Source organism: Podarcis erhardii (assembly GCF_964252035.2).
Source record: "Podarcis erhardii genome assembly, chromosome: 12".
NCBI classification, from domain to species: domain Eukaryota; kingdom Metazoa; phylum Chordata; class Lepidosauria; order Squamata; family Lacertidae; genus Podarcis; species Podarcis erhardii.
This window is the reverse complement of record NC_138513.1, coordinates 16,896,987-16,923,086: the sequence shown is the minus strand read 5'-3', so window position 1 is coordinate 16,923,086 and position 26,100 is coordinate 16,896,987. Positions and strand designations below refer to the sequence as shown.

Here is a 26,100-nt window from a genome sequence, read left to right as displayed (position 1 = left end):
TTCCAACAGACCCTATTACTCTTTTTACATATGTATTGAATGTGCACAGATGTTACATACCACCTGCTCAAAATCTTATAAATTAACTTCCCTCAGAGAAGCACTTAAATGGGTTTGTTTTTGTACCATATATCTGCCCAATCCTCCTCAGTTATTTCCATCTCCAAATCCTTCTCCAAGCTTAACATATGTTGTTTTCTTTTCTTTTTTAAAGTGCTTTGCAAAAAAACACTTGTTCAATTCTGAAACCAAACCCTTCAAATCTACTTAGCAGCCCCCAACAAGTGCTCAGACCTAGTCAAATATCTACTTGACTTCATTTTTACAAAGTGCTTCTTCACTGGCAGGCAGTGGGAAAATGAAGCTTGATATGTTTTACCATACATGATTATTTCTCATATATTCTAAATCGATTGATAATATATCAAAATGTATCTAACCCACATCTGTTCCAAAACATGTAAAAATTCTTTCTTGAGAAATTCTGGACACCTACATAGATTTGCCCCTTATGCATATTTTGCTTATATCCACAAGCTGATGATATAAGCTTGTATCTTTTCTCTGTACGAGCAAACATAGCGAGAGTTGTTCTTTATTTCCCTCAAAATCCCTTCAGGGCTTGTCAGTATGAGTGTTCACCCAGACAAAATTTGCCTTGATATAGTCAGATGAATAATTGGCTTGCCAGTTCCCCCGTTTAAATTGGGTAAGGTAACCCTATCCCCTGATTTATGTCTGTTGTCCAGATTTTAAAATAGCCGGAGATAAGTATACAATAATCACAGCAGCACATTCATTTTGTTCTATAGCCAAGTTGTCAGTTCTTTTCCGTTCACTGCCTCAGCTGGTCACCTTTCATTATCCATGGAGAAATATGCTATGAAAGACCATTGGCAAAACAGGGTGTATTATTTCAGGAGGTGAAATTTAATTTTTGCAAATTTCTTCAGGGAGGAGTCTTAAAAATATGTTTTGGGTGTGAGGAATTCAAAACTGCTATTATTTTTGTGATTGGACAACATTTAGCTTGGTAAATCTACGTTTGGTTAAAAAGCCCATTAACTACTCTCAGAAAACCAAAGAATTTTAATTTTAGCTTCTGAACATGTCAGGTAATACTAAATAACACTAAACAACAACAAAATTTCAAGTACTTGGCAATCATTTTTTATGGTTTCCAAGCAATTTTACACACATTTTACTTACCAAGCAAAACAAAATTATATTAATTTAACCGAAATATCTTTTGAATTCCTAAGTCATGTTACAACTTTTTAGCACCCTTCATTTTTTAAAGTTGAAACATTCTATATTATTGTTGATTGTGATTGTGATTATGATTATTTAGTATTATTTAGTATTATCTGACATTTTCAGAAGGTAAAATTTGAAATTCTTTGGTTTTCTTAGAGTAGTTTATGTGCTTTTTAACCAAATATGCCTTAATACGACAATAAATCAGTCAGCCTCTAAAGTGCCACAGTGCTTTTTCTAATGAAATCTGTTATACTACTCACTATGCTCTGAAGATGACATGGTTATTGGCATTTAATTTACCAGTATATAGGGCATGGCTGAATTCACAGGAATGCTAGACTTAACATTATTAAAAAGTGACTAGGTTAAAAAATATCAATTAGCATCATGGGGCTTATGTAAACAACTTCTTGCTGGCTCATAATCTGTTTATGAGTCAAGTTGTGCTTGGAGACTCTTAACTTAGAACCAGAGGCAAGTTTGTATATTTTTCTTTGAGGCATCCAGGCAGTGGAACACCACAAGTTATAACCTGTTTTTAAAACAGCTCGCATGGAGCCATAAACCTCAGATGTTGCAGGTCAACTGGTGTGGTCCACTGACTTCAGTCTGTGCAGATCTTCACAGCCCTACAGTCACTGCACAAGTCATGCTCTTTCAGTCAAAATTCCCCACACCTGGCAAATGCAAATGAAAACTTTTAAAAAGGTTTCCTAAACCAAAAAGGAAACATTCTTAGAACACATTAACAATTCAAATGTTGCATGGATGTAATAATATGACATATTTTATTCAAGCTTATGCTTGGTTGAGGTCAATTATTTTCAGAGACAGCCACAATGTTTTGAGGATATTCCACCAGAGGAATGGGTTTTGTGGATTTTGGGGTCATGCGGAAGCACTGATTGTGTGAACTGGCACCTGACATGATCACACAAATAGCAGCAGCCACATGACCCCCCACCACCTGAGCCCATTATACCTCTGCCTTTTCCCAGAGGAATAAAGACCATTGGCTGCAGGAGCTGATCTTTCAAGGTGCCCATTTTTGGTACTGTTATGTACTGAAGTTCTCACCCTGGTCCAGCAGGGGGATACTGTAGATAGTTCAGGTCCACATATGCAAATAAGGGATCGAAAGTGACGTTCAGTGATTGGATAGTTACAGAAAGTTGTTACAATTACGCTGTTCTGGAGCTCTATATAAGCATGCTGGCTGAACCCTTCAGTTCAGTTCTGTTCTGGCCTGTGAATAAACAAGAGCTGTTTGAAGAATTGCTGTGTCGTCTGATATGTTCACCCACAACTTAACAGGTACCCACTGCCATTTATAGAGAAACAAGAACATCCATATTTTCCTCTACAGAAACACGGCCTCTTGACTAGGAAATAGTTGGGTAATATTTCTAAGAAATATTAACATCTCAACATTCATCATTACACAAATGCAGGAAATAAGTGATTAAGCATTGCCTCTCAAAGCAACTTAAAACTCCAGCGTATTGCGTGGAAATAAAACCCTCATGGGATATTTCAGGCTTCCAAATGCTCATTCCTTACAGCATCATTCACCTCCGGCCCTAATTTTGGCCTTTGAGTTGGCAAGGAGCATATTCTCCAGGAAGAGATTCTCCTTCTTTATCCCTAAAATCCTCATGGGTTTCCCCCCATATAACAGCGTGGACCTTGTGTCTCATCTCCCCCTATGTTTTGCTCCAGCTGTGGTCAATTAGAAAAGCTGATTACTGACCTCATGGAGGGCCCCACACTCTCACCGATTCTCAAGAGCTCATCTTGAAGCCAAACTGTTACACCGAGTTAATCAGCGGCAAATTGCTGTCTGTCAGAGAACCAGCAATATGTCTTTTTGCTAGACATTCTTCCCCCACCCCCAGTCTGTATACTGCATGTATTGAAAGCACTATAATGCCAAGAAATATTCTATATTGTTGACCTTCAAGAAGCCAGCAGTGAAAATAGTTATCTGTTTTTGAAATCAAAGCCAACTTTGTATAATTGGCTAGGTCGAGGCTATGGTTGTACAGAAACCATATCAAATTAAAGAACACAGACAGAAGATAGTGGCTTGCCAATTTGCCCCAATCAGATACATATGACAAAAAAATGGAGTAGATGCAAACTACATTGTTTGAAACTTTTAGATTGTTGAACACTCAACTTCTCTCTTTTGCCTCGCTTAACTGCTTACATGCTGTGGAATGGTTTGTGACCATTCCGGTTGCTGAGTTTAAAAAATAACTGCCTGTGTTGAAGACCTTGAGCCAGATGGGGCTGTTAGTGGTGAGAATCAACATAGGAAAGAGCCTTGCTGGATCAAATCTCCATCCAGCCCAGCATTTTTGTTCTCTGAACCACCTGCCCCTAGAAAGCCAACAAGCTGGGCAGGAAAACAGTAGTCCTCATCCACTAACAGGGATCCATTGGCATGCTGCATTTGAAACTGGATATTCCTTATACACATCCTGACTGCTAGTCATTCTGTCCTCAAGGAATTTATCCAGTCCCATTTTAAAGTAATTTTCAGGTACCGTATTTTTCCATGTATAAGACAAGGCTTTTTTTCTTAGAATTTCATGTTAAAATATGTGGGTCGTCTTATACACAGATAGTGCATAGTAGGGACGTGTTATTGGTTGCTGCCGGGAGCCGGAGATTGTCAGTGGCTATTGGGCGTGTTATTGGTGGTTGCGGAAAGGGCTGGGCTTGATTGGCTGTCGCTGCAGCAATTAGGCAGGCGATCGGCGGCTTCTGCCAGTAGGGGGACAGTCGATAGATGGCTTTTGCAACGCTAGTGGCAGCATAGGTCAGGCATTTTCTTAATTTGGAGTCCCCCCAAAAGGGGGGCGTGTTATACATGGAAAAATACTGTAATTTCATCACCACAAAAGGATGGCAGCAAATTGGTAGGTACCGGTACTTCTTACTTACTTATTGCAATTACACTACAGCCCACCTAAAAACAACAACCGCCAATTAAAAAACAACAACCCTGATATATCCCACCTTTCAGGGTACCAGTTCTTTCAAGGCAGCTTATAAGTTACAAAAAAAAAAAAAAAACCCCACAGCATTTTAAAATCCACAGCCAACAATACAAATTATAACACAGGATCTTTCCCCCAGGACAGTAGACAGGGCAGTGTTAGATTTGCTAAGGTGAATAGATGCATGACTGTACAGTGTATGACTGGGTTGTGTGACTTGGAAGAGATTAGTACATGAATGGGGAGAGGGAGGGACACATAAATAGGGTGGCTGAATGGAAAAGCTGGTTGAGTTTGAACATACCAGTGAATGGGGAGTAGATGTTAAAACACTATTTCAAATCGAACGTTCAGCCAGTGTCAACAACTTACCACTATGAAATAGAGAGAGCCTCAAATCTGGAACATTATGCCTATAAATTCCTTGTTCACTGCAATAAAACAGGTAATATCTATCCTTGATGTAACTGTCATATAAATACGGTCTGTTGATTTTAAGCACCTGAGATGTTTCTACCGACATTATTAGAATCAGAGTCTTTTTAAAACACACAGAGACACATTCTTTTCACAATGGCAACACTACTCATTCATTTTTTCTCAGTCACCTTTATCAGTCAGTGATGAAGCATAGCCACTGGTGCATGTGTGTGTTGGTGTGTGTGTGTATAAATAGATTGTTTCTTTAATAAAGTGAGCTACACCAATAAATCATAATGGAAGCCAGATTGGATTGAACAGGTATTTTTGAGCTCATTTTTCATCATTAACATGGCATATAGGTAGCAGTGTTATGCACAAATCAGAGCAACTGTGCACATAGATTTTAGGGAGAGACTAGGTGATGTAGTTAATTACACAACTTCCATCGCTTCCCTTGCCAATATGCAAATAACTGTAGTGCTTTAAAAACACTGCTTGAGAGAAGAATGGGGAAGGAAGCAAGACTGGGAGATGGGGCTGCTGAGGAGGCTCTAAACATCCCAGCTATAACATAAGAACAGAAATAGAGTAATGCTGGATCAGACCAAAGGTCCAGGTATTTTGTTTTCCAAAGTAGGTAGCTGTATGGTTCTGGAAACCCCCCAAGCAGGGCATAAAGTTGGATGCTCTCCTATAATGTGGCTTTCTAGCAAGCTTTGCATTGCCTCTGAACATGAAGGCTCCATTTTGTTTTCATTACTAAATAACAAATAGACTTGTTATCCATGGACTTGCTTAAATCTCCTTTAAAGGAGTCAGCACCATATCCTGTGGCAGTGAATCATATACATCAGTTGGATTGTCTCTTGTCTGTCCTTAATCTACAGCAATCAGCTTCATTTGGTGAACCCCAGATTTTAATATTGCAGGAAATAATTTTTTAAAAAATTCTCTCTCTCTCCACTTTCTCTACACCATACATACTTTCATAAACCTTATTCATGTTTTCCCCCTTAGTCATCCTTTTCTTAAAAGCCACAAACACTTTAGCCATTAGGTCTTGTGTTCCAAGTACCACCAGGTTCTTACACCACAATATCAAGTATTATGAAAAACAAAGTATTCTTGGCCAGTTGTGCCAAATTTAGCAGGTAAACATTAAAACGCTACAAAAAAAGAAGAATCCAAGATCCTGCTTCAATAGTATAGGAGAGGGAAAGTATAAAAGCATTTCTCATGTATTCAAATATAGTATTTCCAGAACTTGAAAACAAGTTTCAACATCTGGATGCACCTCAGAGACTATTGCAAGTTCACACCACAATAAATTGGTCAATCAACTGTCTTTTTCATTAAATGCGAGGTAGACAGAGACTGGCATGGAAAGCTTTCTTGTATACTAATAGCAAACTAATAGGTATGGGTCCTTGTGTAGTCAAAGCAGCAACATCCACATGTAAGAAGAAGCAGGTTATCGGCAGGCTTAGGGGAAGCTCAAGGTTTGCAGAACTACAAAAAAATATTTAGGGAAGATATGCGTACGGAAAACTCAGCATACTAAGTGGTCACAGAATGCTGAGTGCTGGGTGGGGATGGGGAAATGGGGGGGGGCCTGAAATGGCTGTCAGGAATGCTGAAGAGGATCACTCGCCCCACACTGCAAGACTTTGTTGTAGGTCCCACTTGAATCCTATTTACACACACGCTTAATTGGCAATTTGTGCATGCATTCATAATGTCTACTTTGCGAAAGCAAATGTCTCTGAAAACGCATGCCACAATAGACTAGAAAGTCTCTGAAGTGCTGCAACACTCTGAAGTTTTGGGTGTTACTACAATGGCCACTCATCTAGGCAACAGAAATAATCAATGGGATACCACCTTAGTAGCCACAGTCATTTTTTAAAATATAATTTTATAATTTTCATTTACAACAAACATTCAACAAACATTCTAACATTTCAAATTTTGACTCCCTTCCCACTCTTTCTGCGGTTCTTTACATTTACGGTACTTTCATCATTTCCTGCATACTCCAAATTATCTTAACTTATTCTTTTCTTCATCTATTCTCATGTACATCTCATATACATTTCTTTTAAAACTGCAGGTTTTTACAATAATCCTGCCAATGTCTTGATCTGTTTAAAATTTGTTTGTAAATACTCAAGAAAACATTTCCATTCCTTTCTAAAAAGTTTGTTGTCTTGATTTCTGATTCTTTCGGTAAGTTTCACCACAGTCATTAGACAAACTCTGATTTGCCTTTTTTTCTGTATGAAGATACCAAGGTAATGCTGTCATTTTGCAAAGCTGATGAAGAAAGGTGGAACAGCTATTTAAAAATATAATCAGGCATGGGACATTCCTCATAACAAGAAAAAAGTGTCAACTGAGCACATGTCATGAGATTGACTATGAGACTAGGAAAGCATGTATTTACAAGCTTCAGCTGATATTTTCCAGATAGAGACAGTATTTTCTGTTCCTTGAAAATTGACTTATTTCCAGTTTTTGACTTTGTAAGTTATTTATTAGGAACAGTCAAGATTACTTCCAAAACCAGCATCTTTCAAAACTATCCAAGCAGTCTTTAGCAACTGCATCCTTGACCATTATGGCATTTGGAATAAATAAGTAAATCCCTGTTTACTTTTTGATTAGGTGAACACATGCTACAGGTCAGATGACCTGGACTGGAACAAGGTTTAAGGGCTGAACAGCAGACAGCTCAAGGTTGTGAATTCAAGGGAGGGGGGGAATGAAGTCTTTTCCGATGGGATTCAACATGATGGGGAGAAAGTATGTGATTTTCAGAAGAGGCTGTCTGGCCAAGAGATGATGCTTTCAGCAATCTTCAAGAAGAATAAAGGCTGCCTAAAGTGAGACAAGATATTTGGGATAATAAATTGAGGATTAATAATATTCAGGCAGTTGCTTTTCTTCACAATGACAGGGAATGAGATTTTGCAGGACACTTCTTGAAATGGCTTCCAGATGGGAATGCAGGGCACACTATCCAAGACTTAATGTGATTTAGGGAGAGCTTAACCAATAAAAAAAGGAGGGATGATGCATGTTTCAAAATCAGAATAATATTGTGCTCTTGTTTTCTACCTTCCTCGTTCTGTGGCTTTATTTGCTTTGGCATTATGCAATCTACTGCTTTTGTACATATTTCAAAAAAGGAGAGTGGCTAGAAGGATCAGGTGGAAAAAAATGACCAAAATGGGATTAGTTTTCATTCTTAATAGAGTGATTAGCAGAAACATACCCTTTTATGGTCTTATTGGAACCTATGTGATCATCTCAATATAAACAATCTGTGAATCTCCCCTTTCAGTATTCTGGTTTGTGGCTGTTCTTAAGAGTTACATTGCTTCTCTTGGAGTGGAATGAAACAAGGGATTAAACAAGGAGAAAATCAGGAGCTCCCAGAGACCTTTGGTTAAGCATATGAGCTAAAACCAACATAATTCACATGCAAAACCTGTTTTTCATATGATCTCTTGGGGTATCTTGTTAACATGCAATGTCAATTATTCAAAATATAGTCAAATTGCAGGCTCTGGTCCAGCGTCTTCCCATCCCCACAACACGGCAGAGGTAGAGATAGGTACATCAAACAGATTTATTTTGGACTGGGGCTCAGCCTGAAAGAAGAGAAAATGATAGCATGGAAGTGCCTCTCAACAATTGCAGAGCATGTCTCCCTTACCACTGGGAAGCTGCAGTTGTGCTCTGAGTTTCTGAGGAGGCCCTGGAACAGCAGCTTGCTCTGCAAAATGTTGCCGCTTCTGATTGCGCCTTCTGCTGGCGCCAAGGTCTTGACTCTCAACAGATGTCTATCACCCTATATCAGCACAGCCATGCTGACTGGGCTGCATGCTCATTACATGTTCAAAGCACATTCAAAGCATATTATTCCCCTCAAAAAATTCTGGGCACTGTAGTTTGCTAAGGGTGGCTGGGAAGTGTAGCTCTGTGAGGGGTAAACTAGGTAAAGGGACCCCTGACCATTAGGTCCAGTCGTGACCGACTCTGGGGTTGCGGTGCTCATCTCGCTTTACTGGCCGAGGGAGCCGATGTACAGCTTCCGGGTCATGTGGCCAGCATGACTAAGCCACTTCTGGCAAACCAGAGCAGCGCAGGGAAACGCTTCTTACCTTCCTACCTATTTATCTACTTGCACTTTGACGTGCTTTTGAACTGCTAGGTTGGCAGGAGCAGGGACTGAGCAACGGGAGCTCACCCCGTTGCGGGGATTCCAACCGCCGACCTTCTGATCGGCAAGTCCTAGGCTCTGTGGTTTAACCCACAGCGCCACCCATAATTCTTTTGAGGGAAAGAATGTGCTTCAAACATGCTTTGGAATGTGTAGTGTGTACAAAACCTCAGGCTGATGGGAGTTGTAGTTGTAGTTTAAGCCATCCGGAAGGCACCAGGTTAGGGAAGGCTGCCCTGTTAAACAGAAATAAATATGCACAAATATTCTCAGGCGCAATACAAATGTGTAGCCGCAATGTTGTCTTCCCAGTTTTCCTTCAAGGAGCTCGAGGCAAATGTACAATTGCAAAGCAGACTGTAACATTTTGCAACTGCAAGATTTTGGTGGTGACAAAAATCAATCTTTATTTCCACTAAGAAAGCAGGTTCTAAAATAAACTGGACTGGATGCAGCTTGGTTAAATAAGAGCTGGTAAGGGGTGGGGGATCCTTTGCAGTTGTATCTGGTTTCTGTCACCATACTGATCATATTATGTCAGCAGTCAAGTGAAATATAAAGAAATATTATGTTAAAGCCAAGGAATACTTCCCCCAAATACTAACCCTCTCACTTGGAGGACATATGGATGCTGTTGAAGAAGGAAGTTAAAATGGGGTTACAGGTTTCATTCTACATCCATCTCAATTAGGTGGCCAAATTGCAGAACAAAAGATGCCCTTTTATCAACGCGGTTTATATTGTTTAACCAGAGCAGAAGTATGTGTTACAATACGTGTCTTCCTGCATAGTGTACATTCTGATACTCTTCATTCAGCCAATTTTCTGGTATTTTTCTCAAAGTCTCTGCCATGGATATTCCAATCGTCCATATGGGTACATTTACTCTTCATTTTTTTTCCATTTCCTTTTCTGGTAATAACTATTCTAAATCAAGCTTTTTCGTTGAAAAAACTGGAGCCATTCTAGCCATGCTGAAGGAACCAACGCCTTCCAGGTTTGGTAATTACATATTTTATTGTTGGAAGAAACAAATCGAATGGTTTCCTTTTTCTTCAATTAGGACTTTATGTAGCACTAGAAATTTACTCCCAGACTCTTTCATTGGACGCCCAGTAATGTATTGAAGAATTGGAGATGCATTTATTTTAAAGTTCTTTATTTCTGCATGCTGCTTTTCCAAAAAGTCACGTGATCAGTTCCAGAAAGTTATTTACTCTGATTTGTTTGAAATGGTGGCATTAGAAGCTTAATAGTAAAACTGGATTACATATGTTTTTGCCAGATAGTAACAGTATTCTTTTTATATGCGTAACATCAGGTTTGATTCCCATTGTTGGTACTTTATAGAAGGCAACTGAAAAAGTACAAGGACCTTATGCAATGTGTAGTAAAAGAAATATATAGTTGCTCCAGGCTAATTTCCCATTATGGTGCGCATTGTGACGGAGTTTACTGAATGTTACCACATCAAGCAGTTACTGGAGTTGAATGAGCCATCACAGATCCAATGGCAAAGATCTTCCGTTTCCCTGACATGCCTCAGACAAGAGGAAACAGTACACAGAGGCTGACAGACTGATCTTCCTGGCATACTGGGACCAATGGGAAACAAAATATCTCTTTTTAAGGCCAAATGAAAGGAAACAGGCCTTTTCTCACCTTCTTTCCTGTCTGTACAAGCCCAGCAGGCTTGGCAATTGGTGCCCCACCAGCTCCCACCGCTGGCGTTGGCTACTAAAAAGAATTATGAATGTGCTTTTGCTAGGTTTGTACCATGGATGAAAGTTCAGCTTCCAAATACATTATTTGGATTATTTTATTTATTGCATAGTTAACCAAATACATTGCAGGCAACTCCCCATTTATGTGAGTTCAAGGCATGTGCATGTGCGCATTGCCACGAACCCAAAAAGGGGCGAAAAGAGTGCAGAATTGGCCAAAAAAAAAAAAAAGAAAAATGTGCAAAAACAGTGGCTAGCAATCCCACAAGCTTTGGCAGTGCATTCCCAGGTGCCTTTGCAGTACATTTTAAAGAATGAAATACAGTGTATGATAACAAGCCATGGTTTCCCCTCAATATCTTCAGTCTAAGTGGTTATGGGCTTAATTCCACCTCCTTGTGTGCTCAACAGAACACTCTCTCTCTCTCTCTCTCTCTCTCTCTCTCTCTCTCTCTCTCTCTCTCTCTTACACACACACACACACACACACACACACACACTTTGGATATACACAAACATTCTTGCTGTTACTTCTTATTTCCCTGCATCCCCTACTGATTTTTCAAGTATTTGAAGGAACTGTTCATCCTGTTCATACATGATCATAAATGTATTCTTGTTTTGAGGACAGTAACACAATCTAAAACCGTGACACCTGATGCCTGACATCTGATGCCTATTGCATCAGATAAAGACAGAGAGATCTGTTTATGAAGGTGGTACAGGAGGAAGTTAACTGCTTAGTTAAGTAAGTGTAGATTTTTATCCCAGTCTGTATCTAAGCTGTACTTGTTGTTGCTTTTTTATTCGCTTTTTATTGTTTATTTGTGCTTTATGGGAAGCTATTTCTGCATCAAATAAATAATGGCTTGGCAATACCTTCAGCATGCAATAAAGGAAACATGAATGCTAAACATGTAATAAATTTGTTAATATTTTCCATCTTCAAATCAAATGAAGGTTGGGGATCTTGCTAATTTCAAAAGCTTGGCATCACTCAGAGAGCTTGCGGTATTATAGCTGTGCATGGCAAACTGTTCCACATATTTATCATTTTTATGATTAGCTGTTTTTTGGCTTCTTCTTTCTGTGTGTGCCTCTGAATACACTTTCAGTCACAACCTGCCCTTTGTCATCTGACTGTAGCACTAATAACAACATATGGCAGAACAGTCAGACACATCTTCAGGAACTGGGAAATCTAGGACTTTAGGCAGCCATCGGTAAATCCCACCCTTACCCACTCCTCACCTGGGATTTTCCATTCTCTCAGTCTCACTTCTCTTGCTCCCACTACATAAAGCCATCTTTTCCACAGCACCGGGTCTCTCCTCCCCCTGCCGCTCTTACTGAGATGGTTCTGAAAATGAGGTGCTGGCTTAGGCCTGCAGCAGAACGAGGGAGTCTGAGTGGACTGTGACACTACTGGCAGGGTGGGAGAGGGGAGGCATTTTGAATATTTCTCCACAAAATGTTCCTGCAAGTGAAACAGCTCACCCTTCAGGGAGAAAGATTATAGCTCAGCCTGCTGCCTGGGAAATCTCTGAAATTAAAGAACAGGTGACATTAAAAATATTATATACAGTGTTATATAATACTGTATATATGTGTATATATTGTATATATATGTTTTCGGATGTCTCCGTTGCCGAACGTTTCGGTTTTCAAACGCCGAAAACCCAGAAGTAAAAAATGCTTCCGTTTTTGAATGCGCCTCGGAAGCCGTTCGACTTCCAAGGCACATTTCTCTATTTTCTAATTGAATTTGCCAACTGCCCATTGTGCCTCAGTTTTCGAATGTTTCAGAAGTCAAACGGTCTTCCGGAATGGATTAAGTTCGAAAACCGATGTACCACTCTATATCTTTCCCAACTTATGGCTGAAGTGGGGCAAGTCCATTCTACACATTCTATACCACTTTACTCTGTGTTGTATGCGCATATGAAATGTTTTAAAAAAATGCTCTCAAAAGTAATAATACATGAATTCAGTGCCAGTCAAATTTCCCAACAATGATGTTGATGCTTCCATTAAGGAGCTATGAGAAAGGGTCACATTATGAGAAATATTGATCCAGCAGTTAAATGATCTTGTGCATAATCATTTGCCTGAGAATACAGTCATTTGATTTACTTTATGTCAAGGGTAAGGTGGATAGGAATTGAGGGAATGAGCAGCGTCAAAAGGCTCAAAGGATACCCTTTTAGCCAGCTAATATGTAATTCTACCTTTGAATAGGATGACCATGCCTCCATAGGACATTCTGCTGTTTGAAGGAACCCACTGCTTGCAGGGCTCCCCAGTCTATGAAGATAAATAACTCTTGAGAAGAGAGAGCGGGGCCTTGAGGTGCCAGACTGAGTAGGCACACAGGCCAGCTGGCCCCCGTCTTCCCCACTATGGCGAGATGTATGGTATAGAAAATGGTATGTAAATTCTACCAATTATTTCTAAATCTGAAATTGCACACATCCATTGGCATTTTTATGCAGAGATGTTTTCCCTCTACTTTTTTGGTCACGCATAAGTAGCCAGCCTTAGCTTCAAAAGAGAAAATGTCTGCGAATACGGAGGAAATATCTATTTTAATGCTTTGTTCAAAAGGAGCCTGGACATTTGCAATTCTACTCTGGGTGAAGCGTGCCTTCCTGTTCTGACAGCATATTGTCCCTCGTCCACAAAGTAGCTTTTAGGATTTACAACAAGACGCAGATCCAGACACAACTTCTAAGAGCTGTGTAAATCTTACCGCGTTCAGAGGAGCCTGCTGTCGGTTTTGAAGGCTCAGAGTGTTCTTTCTGGTGACATCAATCATGACTCAACCTGGCCACCAGTGCCACAGATGACAAAAGAGACCTATTTTTAAACAGTGACACCGATACAGCGAGGAGAAGCCTGCCTTAGGCCAGAATTATGTCAGCCTTGCTGTGGATATTCAGAAAGCATGTGCTATGTTATTTTGGGAGTATTGTCAGATGGTCTTGTTGTGGTCTCTTAGATTTGTGAAAATGCTCCCCCCCCTCTCACTTTTTAAGGGAACATTACAAAACTGCTGGGCCAGAGCTGCCATCTTGCATTAGGACCAAGATGTGGGATAGGAAATGGTTCTTCTCACTGTCCTTTAACTCCATCAGAGGCAACTGCTCCCTAGGAAGGACAGTTGGTTTATTCTCTTTGGACTTTGGCAGACACTTGTATGGTACAAAGCCTTAAGACTAAACTAGATGCCACGAACTTCTTCTACAGGTAACATCACGCCAGTGTTCCTTTTTAAAGTGGAAAGCTACCTCAGGAGAAGGAAGAAAAGATAAGTGGGGATGCACCCCCTTCCTCTCTCCCTCCTAGGGGGAATACTATAGGAAGGGACCATTGGTAAGAAATCCTGCATTTAAAGGAGACTGTTGGCCTCTCCATATATTCTGTTTATTGCAGAGTCATAATGATTTGATGCTATTGAGCCCGGCCTTGGCTGGGGAGGGCGGGGTATAAATAAAAATTATTATTATTATTATTATTATTATTATTATTATTAGGATGGTCACAGGTAGAGCCTGCTTCCAATTCTGTTTATGTCTGCAAGTTTTGGGGCAGGCACATTGCTTCCCTTCCAACCAGTGTATATCCCAGAACTTCCTGCTGAAAGCCCATCACTTTTTAACACCACAAATGCTCTCATTTAGTTTTGCCCTGCTTTCTTTGAACTATAGCCCTTCGAGAGAGCAATAATGCGGTAGCATTGGGGAAACATCACAAAACAAAGGGCTCGTCCACATTTGTCTTGCGATTTCTAGGTATGGGTTCAAGCGTGTTTTTCCCCTCTCTTTTGTCTTGCTGCTTTCTCTGTCTTGTATACTGCTGAGTTGGAACAAATGTCAATTGGGTTTTCTGCAGATTGACATTTGCTCCAATTCAGCAGTAAACAGTGGGTTTTCTCAAAGAAAGTAATGGGACAAAAGAAAAACGTCTCAGACCTGCGCCTAGAAATCACACGGCAAGTGGAAGTGTGGGTGAGCCCAAACTGAAGCAGTTTATTGTGTTAAGAACATGTTGCAGAATAAACCACTGCAATAAAAGCACCAGCCTGAAGGAGATGTCAGTTTTCAGCAGTTAGTTTTCCAAATTAAAGCCTTCTCATCATTTGCAACGCCAAGAGTGGGAAAATCCACCAGTGTTCAAGAAGGAAAAAATATTGGTCTCAGCTGAAGTTTGATATCTTAAAGAAGAGTTTTCCCTTCTTAACATTTGCTAGCCATAACTGTGTGTTTTAAGGGTTTCACATTTTTAAAGAATCCAGTATAAAATTTTGACATAAATATCTAAAGAACACCTGATGATCTTTTCATCTGCTGTTCTTTGAAGCTATCACACCACACTCCAATACCAAAGATTTACAAGGCCACCTTCACGTTCCTTCTCCCGTCTTATGCCTACATGTGTCTGCTACACTCTGCTGTTCTTCAATATAACAAGGTGTGATATAACAAGCTTACAGGTGTAAGCATGCCACTGAAACTGTTAATGCCACATTTGAAAAAAGCAGATTGCTAACATTTAGGACAACGGCCATTTTACTCAGAGTTAATATCTACACTTATATAGAAGAACTGCATTTTTAAACAAAAATAAAAATGAAAAACTTGCCAGCTGCACAAGAGTTCTGAAGCTTTCATGTTGCAGGAGTCTGTCTTATACATCAGGCAAGCATATAAAAGAGGCTTAGGGGGAATTTAACAAAGAAAAAGAATATCCAGGTGGTTTTTAAACTAGAATACAATAAAGGGCTGGGTTTAGAGAAGTGTAAGTAATAAGCAAACAAACTGAGAGGTACAGTAGGAGAAGTAATTTTTTTTTAAAAAAAAAGGGAAGAAAAATTGTGTTTTATTTGAAAGCATGGATGGGAAAGCCCATAAAATTAGCCTGGCCTGCTTTGTCTTCCCTCCCCCCCCCATACATATACACCACACACACCACACACACCACACTAAACAGCTACATGCAGTGCTTTTTTCATGGGGGACGCAGGGGTATGCATACCCCTAAACATTCTGTGAATCTAAGTTTGGCCTCATTGAGGGGCAGTATTTCAATATGAGTAGGAAAATGAGAGTACCCCTAAACCTTTTTTAAAAGAAAAATAACACTGGCTACATGTAATTTCAAAACGTCATTCTATTCGAGTTAGAATGTGTTCTAAAATGTAAGGATTCTGAAACTAAATTTAAAAATTGAAGCATTTCATTTCATTTTTTGCCTCTTAACTGGTTGGTGATGAGGCCATAGAATAAACTCTTTGAAAATAACCAGTTTTTATTTTTAACATAACTTATATTTCTTTTTGAAAACTAAAATACGTGAAACAAAAAACAGTCCAAAGGTTATTGACTAAAGAGCACCTGCTTTGCATGCAAAAGCCCAAGGATCCAATCCATAGCCTCGCAAGGTAGATGAAAGGACCTGGGGCAGCAAATAGGCCAAAGGTAAAACAAAACAGCTAAAAACATGTAAGAACAATTCCAAAAGAGATCCAGACTAGGAAAGAGCTCCATCTGGGTGTTAGAGATACCTACAAAGCAATTAAATATGAAGAGACACAGAATTTGATTTGGATGTATCATCCTCTACTGGCAGAATGGCTTATCTGCACTTTCAAGGTCTTCCAAAGCATCCAGGACCAACCATCTCTCTGAGTTAGATGTCAGAAGTGAACCTGAAGGTCATTTGCTTATTAGATTCATGCCTTGGCCCTTCTCCAAGTCCCTCATGGCAGTATATAAGGCTCTTCCTCATATTGTAGAAGAAAAAGGAGTTTGGACTTGATATCCCACCTTTCACTGCCCGTAAAGGTAAAGGGACCCCTGACCATTAGGTCCAGTCGTGGATGACTCTGGGGTCCAGTCGCCTTTGACTGAACTTAACCATACAGGGTCCTTTACCTTTGTTTGTTTTTTACCTTACCTAATAATGGCTAAAGGTCACCCAGTGAGTTTCATGATATGAGTGGCCTCATACGAATAACATTATTGGTGTTATTATTTATTAAATTTATATATTCATCTGAAGATTCCAGGGCATCTCCAAAGATACTACTTCTCATGAATATGGTGTAAACACTACCATCTATTTCTTACTCATGTCAGACCAGCTCAACCTGGGCAGGAAAATAAAAGATAATTTGGTGCCTCTTGGAGTCCTTTATCCCTTTTGTGTGAGTAAAAATTAGCATGCTGGTAGCTTGGCTGTCACACAGGCAAAATAATTTCAATTCTTGGCAGGTTCACATTCCTTTGTATCTGGCCTACATAAAGTATTACCAAGTGGGCAAAGAAACCTTTTTAGGTGAACAATTGGATTAATCTCTTGCGGGGGGGGGGGGGGATATAATCTAAACCTGAATTTGTAAAGATGTTTTGCAACCTGGGTTCCATCAGACTCCCAGCTCCAGCAACATAAGGAAAGGCAGTGTTTGGAAATACACAGTTCTAAGCTTCCCGAGATGTGTGAATGTTCCACTTGTGTAGAACATATATCTTTCTCCACCTATAACTTCACTGCTACACTGCACAGGAAAATGCTATACTCATTCAATTAGGCAAGAAAGGAACTCTTGTAGGCATGCTTTTCCAAGGAAACAAAAATATCTACAGTCCTAACTGCAGTTGGAAAAGTTTTGTGGGTGCCCACATGCATGCAATTGACTAAGCAGTAAAGTATTTACTTGAAGTAACACACTTGTTAAGTTGGAGTCATTGTGACATAGTAAAAGTTTTGTTTCTATGTCGCAATTTTTTTAAAAAAACGTATGTGGATTAGCTCAGTAAATCTATCCTAAGTCGTCAACATGCTGACTTAACTAAACACCTTCACAAGAAAATGTGATCATTATCAACATGTACCCAGTTTTAGTCAGTTATCCAAATACATTTTATGTCCCCTTCTAGGATGACAGAAATAATTATTGTATTTGTTTAAAAACCAATAAAAATTGTTGTTCTTGTTTTTAAAAAAGAAATCACAAAACTGTCACCTATTCTAGAATCTCTAGACACCTTATTGTAAAGGAAAACTTATTCAAAGATTTTCAATTAATTTCAAGGCTCTCTCCACATTAGAACATAGACACTGCTGCCTTAATTATGAAAATCTGCCTTTAATTTTTCTATCTTTAGCCGATTAATCAACTTATTCAAGTATGCAATTCAAATTATTCAAAGCACAGTAGCATGCAACAAGGAGAAATACTCTGCACCAATGGCACATGAATCCAATGCATGCACGACAAGCTATGGGCTTTCAGGAAGTAGTAGAGAGAAAAAATGGACTTTAGGGTTCATCTTTAAACCCCTAGAGGTTTTCCAGAAGGCAAGTCTACTCTAAATCAAGTGAAGGCTTCTAAGGTTCAGATGTTTAGAGCTGATTGTGAATATGCCATCATAGGGTGTGTGGTGACACCATTATTATGAAAAGCTCTCCAGAATATGCACTATGCAAGGAGAAACTTGCTGGTTTGCTGTTAAACTCACATGTTGTACTATGTTGCTTTTATTTTGTCATTATATTTTGTCATCACTTGTAAAATGAGGACAGAACCTTGTGCAATTTGTTTACACAGTCACATCTGAATTAGGGGTCATTTGTATTCTTAATATTTGCTTTGTGTGCAGATGCGGGCAATTACAGGACAAAGAAGAAACTCTTAAATCTCTGGACAAGTTAAATATTTGGGTCCTAAACACAAAAACATATACTGGGGTACAGGCCCCAGGCATTTCAGAAATGACTAGTATGCTTCAACAAAATAATTGTTTTCTACAGCAAAATCATGGCTTAAGTTAGCTCATTAAGTTAGTTCGTTCAGTTATGCTACTGTTTGAATGTGACAGATATTGTAAGCACAATTCAATTTTTTTTAAGATGATAGATTTGAGTTCCTTATTTTTAAAAAAGAAGCTTTCCCACAGTACATTTTGTCAATAATTTATTGATTTAAGATTGATAAAGTTGCAATCCAGGCACATCATCTGTAAGTGAACTGATGACAACTTCAAGTATTGCTCTGAATCCATAGTATAAAAACTTTTAACATTTGCTTTACAATGACAAAACAGCAAAAATACAATAAGGATATTTATATTTAAAACCATAAAACCATTGTACTCAAACCCATGCAGTACAATTTTAAAAGGCTGAAAAAAGTCAGTTTCACTTTGAGCCAAAAATTGACTTAAGTTTTTCTGAACTATACCCATGCTATGTGTATGATCCAAGGCTCCACACAGTTTCAGTGTGCACACATAGAACATGCCGCAGCATTGGAGAGGACAGGCAGCTCCTACTTATGCAAAGCTCCAGAGCTTTTTGGATCATGCTCTTATTAAAACAAAGGTGTCCAAGGTCACTGCAGACTCAGTTGCTGCTTCAAAGCTAGTAAACTCAAAGGATAGTAAATTCTCTCTTGACAAAAAGAACATGGGAAGCTTACAAAGATTAATAGTCTCAATTATTGCCAGTAAGAGCACAGTGCCGAAATGCTGTTTTTGGAGCGACAATCAGGATGAAAGGGAGAGAGTTTCCTCTCAAACAGCATTCTGGGATGTCACAACATTTGAAACCTATATGCCCAATTTTCCCTTGTTTTCAAGAAAAATATATGGTAAGAATAGACTCACAAACTATAGCTGACAAACAGGACAAATGTATTTCTAAACAAGTGTTTTGATCCTCTCATATACAAAATGTAGATACTGACAGATACCCAGCATTCTTGGCACTGGCTCTTGCAGTACGCACTGAATGTCAAAGACACATAATGCCTGCCAAACAAACAAACAAACAAACAAACAAACAAACAACCACAGTGATTTATTTAAAGCAGTACTGAAACACAGCCGGGAGGGAGGGGATCCAGTTCAGTATTTTTCATGCAATTAATTGGTGCTGAAGTACAACCATAGGTCACCAAAAACAGTAAAACCTGAGACACTCAACATTACATGATGGATGTTCAGGGCCAGGCTACATGCGTCACTCTAGCACAAATGTTTCCAAAAGACGATATTTTGGTTGTTGGCACTTCCCTTGTATTACACAATTTTAAAACATGAATGCAATGAACCAAAAAACCAACCATCTATTTAGACTACATTTGCAAAGACCTGGTGGTTTATCTGTATCGAAACTAAAACATTTACATGGAATGTTGAGTTTAGAAAGCCAGTGTTTCAAATCACAGACACCTAGGGATCTGTTTAATAAATGATCACATTGACAAGAAATGCAAAAAAATTAATATATCCCTTCTCACCCCTTTTCATAAATATATATAGTCTCACTAAATTCTTTTACCTTTAAATAAGACAGCTAACCCTTTTATACATTAACATAAAATAACTGGACTTCCTGTTTGCATACTAAGCCTCTGGTACATCACTGTCACGTATAAATTGGAAAGGCAAATTCACTTGAACACAACAAGTATTTCTCTTTTCATCTACTAATAAACTTTGTGTCAAGAGGAAATCAAGAAGAAGCAAAAAAAATACTTTCTTCATTCCAGAAAACACAGCTCTGGGTCAGTGTAAAATGAGAACGATCCACTAGTTTTAATTACAAATTTTCAAATAAAAAAATAGGTTCTGGGTTTTCTCAAAGGCTGTTTTAGAAAGGTTTATAATTGAAACAATGAAGCACTTATATAAATAAAATCCATTTACCCAACTGCCTCTTTCCCAAAGACTAACCCTCCACCCTGTTATCTTTGTTAGAATTACCCCAATCTAAGCTTTGATGCACTGCTTTGAATACTCCCCAAGGGTAATCTACAAATACTCAAGATGCAGAGCAATATTATTGCTTATTGAAAAGATCCAAGAAAGTTTTTCCACCAACATAAATAAAATTTGCTGTTGTGGTAAAAGTCAGTCTGGATGTGGAAGACAATACTCAGCACACACACAAAATTCGGATTGAGCGTAAGCAAGTTCAAATATTTGTATTTTAGTTAAAGAAGTAGTAGCCACTTTTGCATCCCCAGTTTTAAAAATTTCAAGTGCTAACTATTATCCAGGTCTGGAAGTAGCAAAATTGGAAGCCACTTAAACACTGATATCAGACCTTAAGACTTTTTAATATCAATGCTCAGCTTAAAGGATATCTCATACTGGATTGATGAAATGTGGTATCATAATAGCTGAAGATTCACTTCAAAACCCAGTAAAATTGAATCTGGTAAAAAATAAGGCTTCACTGTGATATTCTGCCTCCAAACCCCTATTCCAAACAGGAAGGTTTACACACAGAAAAATAAGATCAACATTCCACTGCACCAAGTTTGTAAATGCACCAGTTTGCCAAAGCTCGAAAAGCTTCCCACCAACAAAATGTCCATTTAGATCCAACTGAGTACCTTATTAAAATATTATGAAACATTTTATTTGTTTAGTGTTATGAATGCACCCAACTGACTGGAACCCAAAAGGTGTCTCGCTCCAGTCTGTCAAAGGTTGTTTTCAGCTCATTGTAAGCTGTAGTAAGATCATCATTTACTATAACTTTGTCAAAAAGGTGGCTGTATTGGCTTTCCATAATTTGTGCTGATTTAAGCATTTCTTGAAAGTCTTCCTCCTAAAAGAAAGAGAAGTAGTCATTCAAAAGCAAAAGCAAAACAAGTTACAAATCTGCCGAACTTGGAGTTAACAAGGAATCAGGTTTTATGGCCTGGTTCCAATGATCTTGCTGTGTGAGTAGAAGGCATTTCCATTTGTGCGGGGGGAAGCTGCCAATTTCCTGACCCCCCCCCCCGCAAAACTATTCTGAAGAGTCCCCTGACCCTCAGCAGCCACCGGAGTGTGTGTGTGTGTGTGTGTGTGTGTGTGTGTGTGTGGATCTGTGCCCCTCCTGCATAAGTAGACATGCTAGCATACCAGGATTTTGGATCAAAGCCTATGCTTAGCTAATAGTTCATAAAACAGTGAATAAAAATTGTATGTTCTTTATTACAAAAATTCACACAAGTCTTTGTTTCAAACTATTTTGTTATTGTTTTAAAAACTCTATTTTGACCAGCAATTTACAAATCCTTCCTCTTTATCCGCATATCAGCATTATTAGTCACTAACTGATAATTAAAGAAATGTCTCTGTGCTAGAAAAAGCACTGGAAAAATGTTTTTAAGCTATTTACATTAATGATGTACTGACCAACTACATTACCTAAGACTCTGCCTGCTATTAGCAAGGGATTTACTAGAACACAGTCTGTATTTTTGAAAGTTTGGTAAAAATCCAAAAGAATCGTTCCTTTCAGATTCCTGGGTCTTACTAGGGCTCATTCAGTAGGTTTTTGCTCATGTTTTTGGAAACATAGAATGTAACTACATAAAATTAAGACAGAAAATCCTAAGAAGAGCATGTCCCCAGGACTGTGTTATACTTTTACAAATTAAGAAACTATTTATGTATTTAATAGTCTTGTGAAGTCTCACTAGCCTGATTATTCCAAATTCATGTATTTTTTTAAAAAAACAACATTTACAACAATTTTGTCAGAAACAAACTGACAATATCCACAGTTTGCATCCTTGCTAGGCATTCACACTGTTACACATACTCCTTTCCAACAACCTCCACAGGATTCAATCCTGAGAGACATTCTTGCTTGCGTTCACATGATATTGCCGGACACGGAGCCTGTGCATCAATACGTTCATTAAACCACCTTTGCCTTTCCTTGTCACCCATACTTATTCCTATAGTTTAGATGCATATCTGGAGTGAAACTAGAGCTAAATCTACAGAAACCTGATACAATTATAATTGGCCAGACTTGTGACTCACTCATCTTGCAGTGGCAGCTGAAAAGAATGCTGGGAGGGGACATATCGTATTTTCCTGTGTATGACGCCCCCATGTATAAGACACCCCTATTTAGGGGGGACTCCAAATTAAGAAAACACCCCTTAGCACTACCCGTTTATAAGATGAGCTCCAATTTTAAACCTTTTTTTTTTTTTTGGTTAAAAAAAATCTAGTCTTAAACACGGAAAAATACGGCAACTGCCTCCATCCCTAACATGTTAGGTGTGACACTGTTTCTGTCACTGCCTAAAGGACACGCAAATAAGAACATGAAATGAAGGGAGAAGAGAGAGGGAGGTGGTGTGGTGGTTCTGGAAGTGATCGCCCTCTCTGATTCTGTTTCCAATACTTAAAAAAAAAGTTATGCTGAAAAAATATTATGTGCACTGTGAACAAGGGTGTGTAGTCACCTTCACTGACAGACACAGCCCCCCTGGCACCTTGTCATATTTGCAGGAACGCAGAAGTTACTTACTTGAAAAGGCTTCGCAGCACCTTTTTCATCCTTGCTTGAAATTATCTTGGCATTTCTTCTCGTTTCTCGCAAACGCTCAATTGAAGGAGGTTTTATAAAGATGACAAACGGTTTAAATTCTAATGTCCTTAAATGCTTTACTGTCTGGAGGGAAGAAAATGCTAAGTTATGAGCAGCTTGTTTCAAAATTTATTTACTTTAAGTAAGGCAAGTCACCTGGCCCTCTCCAGTTTCCATCTGGCACCTCTATATTTTTCTCCCTCATCCCCCAGAGCTACTGCTATTAAGCATAATTTATATAGCATTTTAATTGTGCAGAGTAATTTACAATCGTTCACTCAGAAAGATCCTCCATAGTATTTCCTGAAGTATCAGTCATGTATCATGTATTCTAGTTCCATTATATAGGAGTGTATGTGAATGAGTCCAGTTCTGAACAGGCAGGTAAAAGTTCTCAAGTTAGAATAATTTAGCAAAAATAAATCTGTTTTCATAGTTAAAGTGGTAAGCAGCTAGTCTTTTAGCACCCAGGTCCATTTTCCCCTCTACTAGCAGTTCAGTCCCAAGGTGGCCGGTAGAACATAAGATTTCACATTTCAACTCTTACCCACCTAAAGTATCTTATTTGTTTCTACAAAGCAATGCAAATCAGCATTCGGTTACCAACAGAAAAACAAAATGTTGTAGTTTACTTACATGAGGTTGTACATCCAACAAACAAACTTTATTTTTAGCCAGAACAGATCTAACTGAATCTATGCTGGTTCCATAGTAATTGTTTTTATATTCCCCATATTCAATAAACCTGTAATTGAAAAACATTATTGAATGTTTCCTTTAAAGACTCCCCAAACGTAGCATTATACAGAGATGATTCACACAATCCAGTTCTTTTCACTTCTATGTGAGAGTCTATTACAGATTTTTTTGCTTTGAGATTATATATATACAGTGGTACCTTGGTTTAAGAACAGCTTAGTTTATGAACAACTTGGATTAAGAATGCTGCAAATCCAGAAGGAGGAGTTTTGGTTTGTGAACTTTGCCTTGGAAGCAGAACATGTTCTGCTTCCGGTTGAGTGTGTTTCATTTGTAAATTGAGTCCCCGCTGCTATGGGAAAGCACACCTTGGTATAAGAACATTTTGGTTTAAGAACAGACTTCCAGAACAGATTAAGTTCGTAAACCAAGGTACCACTGCACATACACACACACAGTAAACCTGCTTTTATTTCACTGACACAGAGAAAAGACCTAGAGAACAAATAGCCTGCTAAAGTTTTTTTTTATCATCCTCATTTGAAACTAATGAAGTAAAAACGTGCATAATCTAAACAATAGATTATTGAACGCTGTTTCCACATCTGTTTCCACATCTAACCTGTTTTATCACACAAATAAATATAACAATAGAATTATAGAATAATAAGAGTTGGAAGGGACCATGAGTGTCATCTAGTCCAATTGTTCAATGTAACTTCTTATACAGAAAGAATACAAGATGTTTTTTTGGGGGGGGGAGTATAACATTATCTTATGTAACAGTGCATCAGCTTAATACTGAACAAGTTTGCAAACTTGAGAGTCAGTGAGGCCCTTCCCTCGTCCTCCCACCCATACCCTCAGCACAGCAGCAGGACTTTGCTGGTGCTGTATACAGAAGTCACTTTTGAAGTTAATAAAAAAAGTTAAAACTTCTGACATCTGTCCTGGACATTTCAGAAGAGGTCTCAAACCCAGAACAGGAGATCTGCTGTCTAGAACTGCTACTGTGTTCATATGGATTATAATCATAGTTGAGGGTAACAGTATATGTAATTGTATTATTCCCATTAGTGGTACCGTATTTTTCGCCCTATAGGACGCACTTTTTCCCCTCCAAAAATGAAGGGGAAATCTGGGTGCGTCCTATGGGGCGAATGCAGGCTTTCACTGAAGCTTGGAGAGCGAGAGGGGTCGGTGCACATCGACCCCTCTCGTTCTCCAGGCTTCAGGAAGACATCCGCAGCCTAGGCAGCCCTGCGGGAACTCCCGCAGGGCTGTCTAGGCTGCAGATAGCAGCCTGCTTCCCGGAGCGCCGGGCGCGCTGAACGCAGAGCGCCCGGCGCTTCGGGAACACATCCGCAGCCTAGGCAGCCCTGTGGGAGTTCCTGCAGGGCTGTCTAGGCTGCGGATAGCAGCCTGCCGCCCGGTGCGAGGGGCGCCCTGAAGCAGAGCGCCCCTCGTGCCGGGCAGACATCCGCAGCATGGGGAGACCTGCGGGGAACTCCTGCAGGGCTCCCCTCACTGCGGATAGCAGCCTGTCGCCCGGCGCGAGAGGCGCCCTGAAGCAGAGCGCCCCTCGCGCCGGGCAGACATTCGCAGCGTGGGGAGCCCTGCAGGAGTTCCCCGCAGGGCTCCCCTCGCTGCGGATAGCAGCCTGCCGCCGGGCACGAAGGGCGCCCTGAAGCAGAGCGCCCCGTGCGCAGGGCAGACATCGGCCAGCCCCACAAGCTCAGGGGACAGCAGGGAGGCGCAGCGCCGCCATCCCGCTGTTCCCCGACCTGGTTTGGTTTCCCCGACCTGGTTTTGGGGGGGAAATAAAGGAAAAACTAGGTGCATCCTATGGGATGGAGCGTCCTATGCGACGGAAAATATGGTAATTAATTTTTTCCATTAGTGGTCAGCAGTTGTCAGTTAATGAGCAAATAAGTGGTTCAGGCAAGCCAACAGATCACAGGTAGGGAAGTAAGCAGATATTTAAGAGAATCTGAATACACATTGATGCCCCCCTATTCAAATCAAGTTTGTTCTGATCTGAATATTTAGAAGAGGAAGCACCTTCCATTTATAAATTGAGGTCTAGCCACAAACTGACAAAAAACCATTGTTATGACAAAAGTTATTGCTTTCCCACATACTTGTTGTTCTGTACATCTGTCTCAAACAAGTGCTTGGAAATAAAAATGTACTCAACGCCATCACTTTCTTGGCTTCTTCTTGGTCTTGTTGTGTCTGGTTTTATTGGGAAAGAAATAAGAAACAGTTTACAAATGAACAAACAAAACCAGAAAACCAACAGTAGTCTTTTCTGTTTGATCACAGAATCATAGAATTGTAGAGCTGGAAGGGACCACGAGGGTCATCTAGTCCAACC

The 26,100-nt window shown here is 39.5% G+C and overlaps 1 protein-coding gene across 3 annotated transcripts in view; it reads right to left on the bottom strand.

Annotated features, from left to right (window-relative positions):
• Positions 1–18,599: 18,599 nt before the first annotated feature.
• MPP7 (MAGUK p55 scaffold protein 7) overlaps positions 18,600–26,100 on the bottom strand; it is a 77,195-nt gene continuing 69,694 nt past the window's right edge. For all 3 annotated transcript variants that reach the window (XM_081834377.1, XM_081834376.1, XM_081834378.1), the window contains 4 exons: positions 25,865–25,958; positions 23,661–23,769; positions 22,965–23,108; positions 18,600–21,257 (listed from right to left, as the gene is read on the bottom strand). In XM_081834377.1, the coding sequence (XP_081690503.1) occupies positions 21,078–21,257; positions 22,965–23,108; positions 23,661–23,769; positions 25,865–25,958 (527 nt within the window). In that variant the 3' untranslated portion in view covers positions 18,600–21,077. The remainder of the gene's footprint in view (positions 21,258–22,964; positions 23,109–23,660; positions 23,770–25,864; positions 25,959–26,100) is intronic.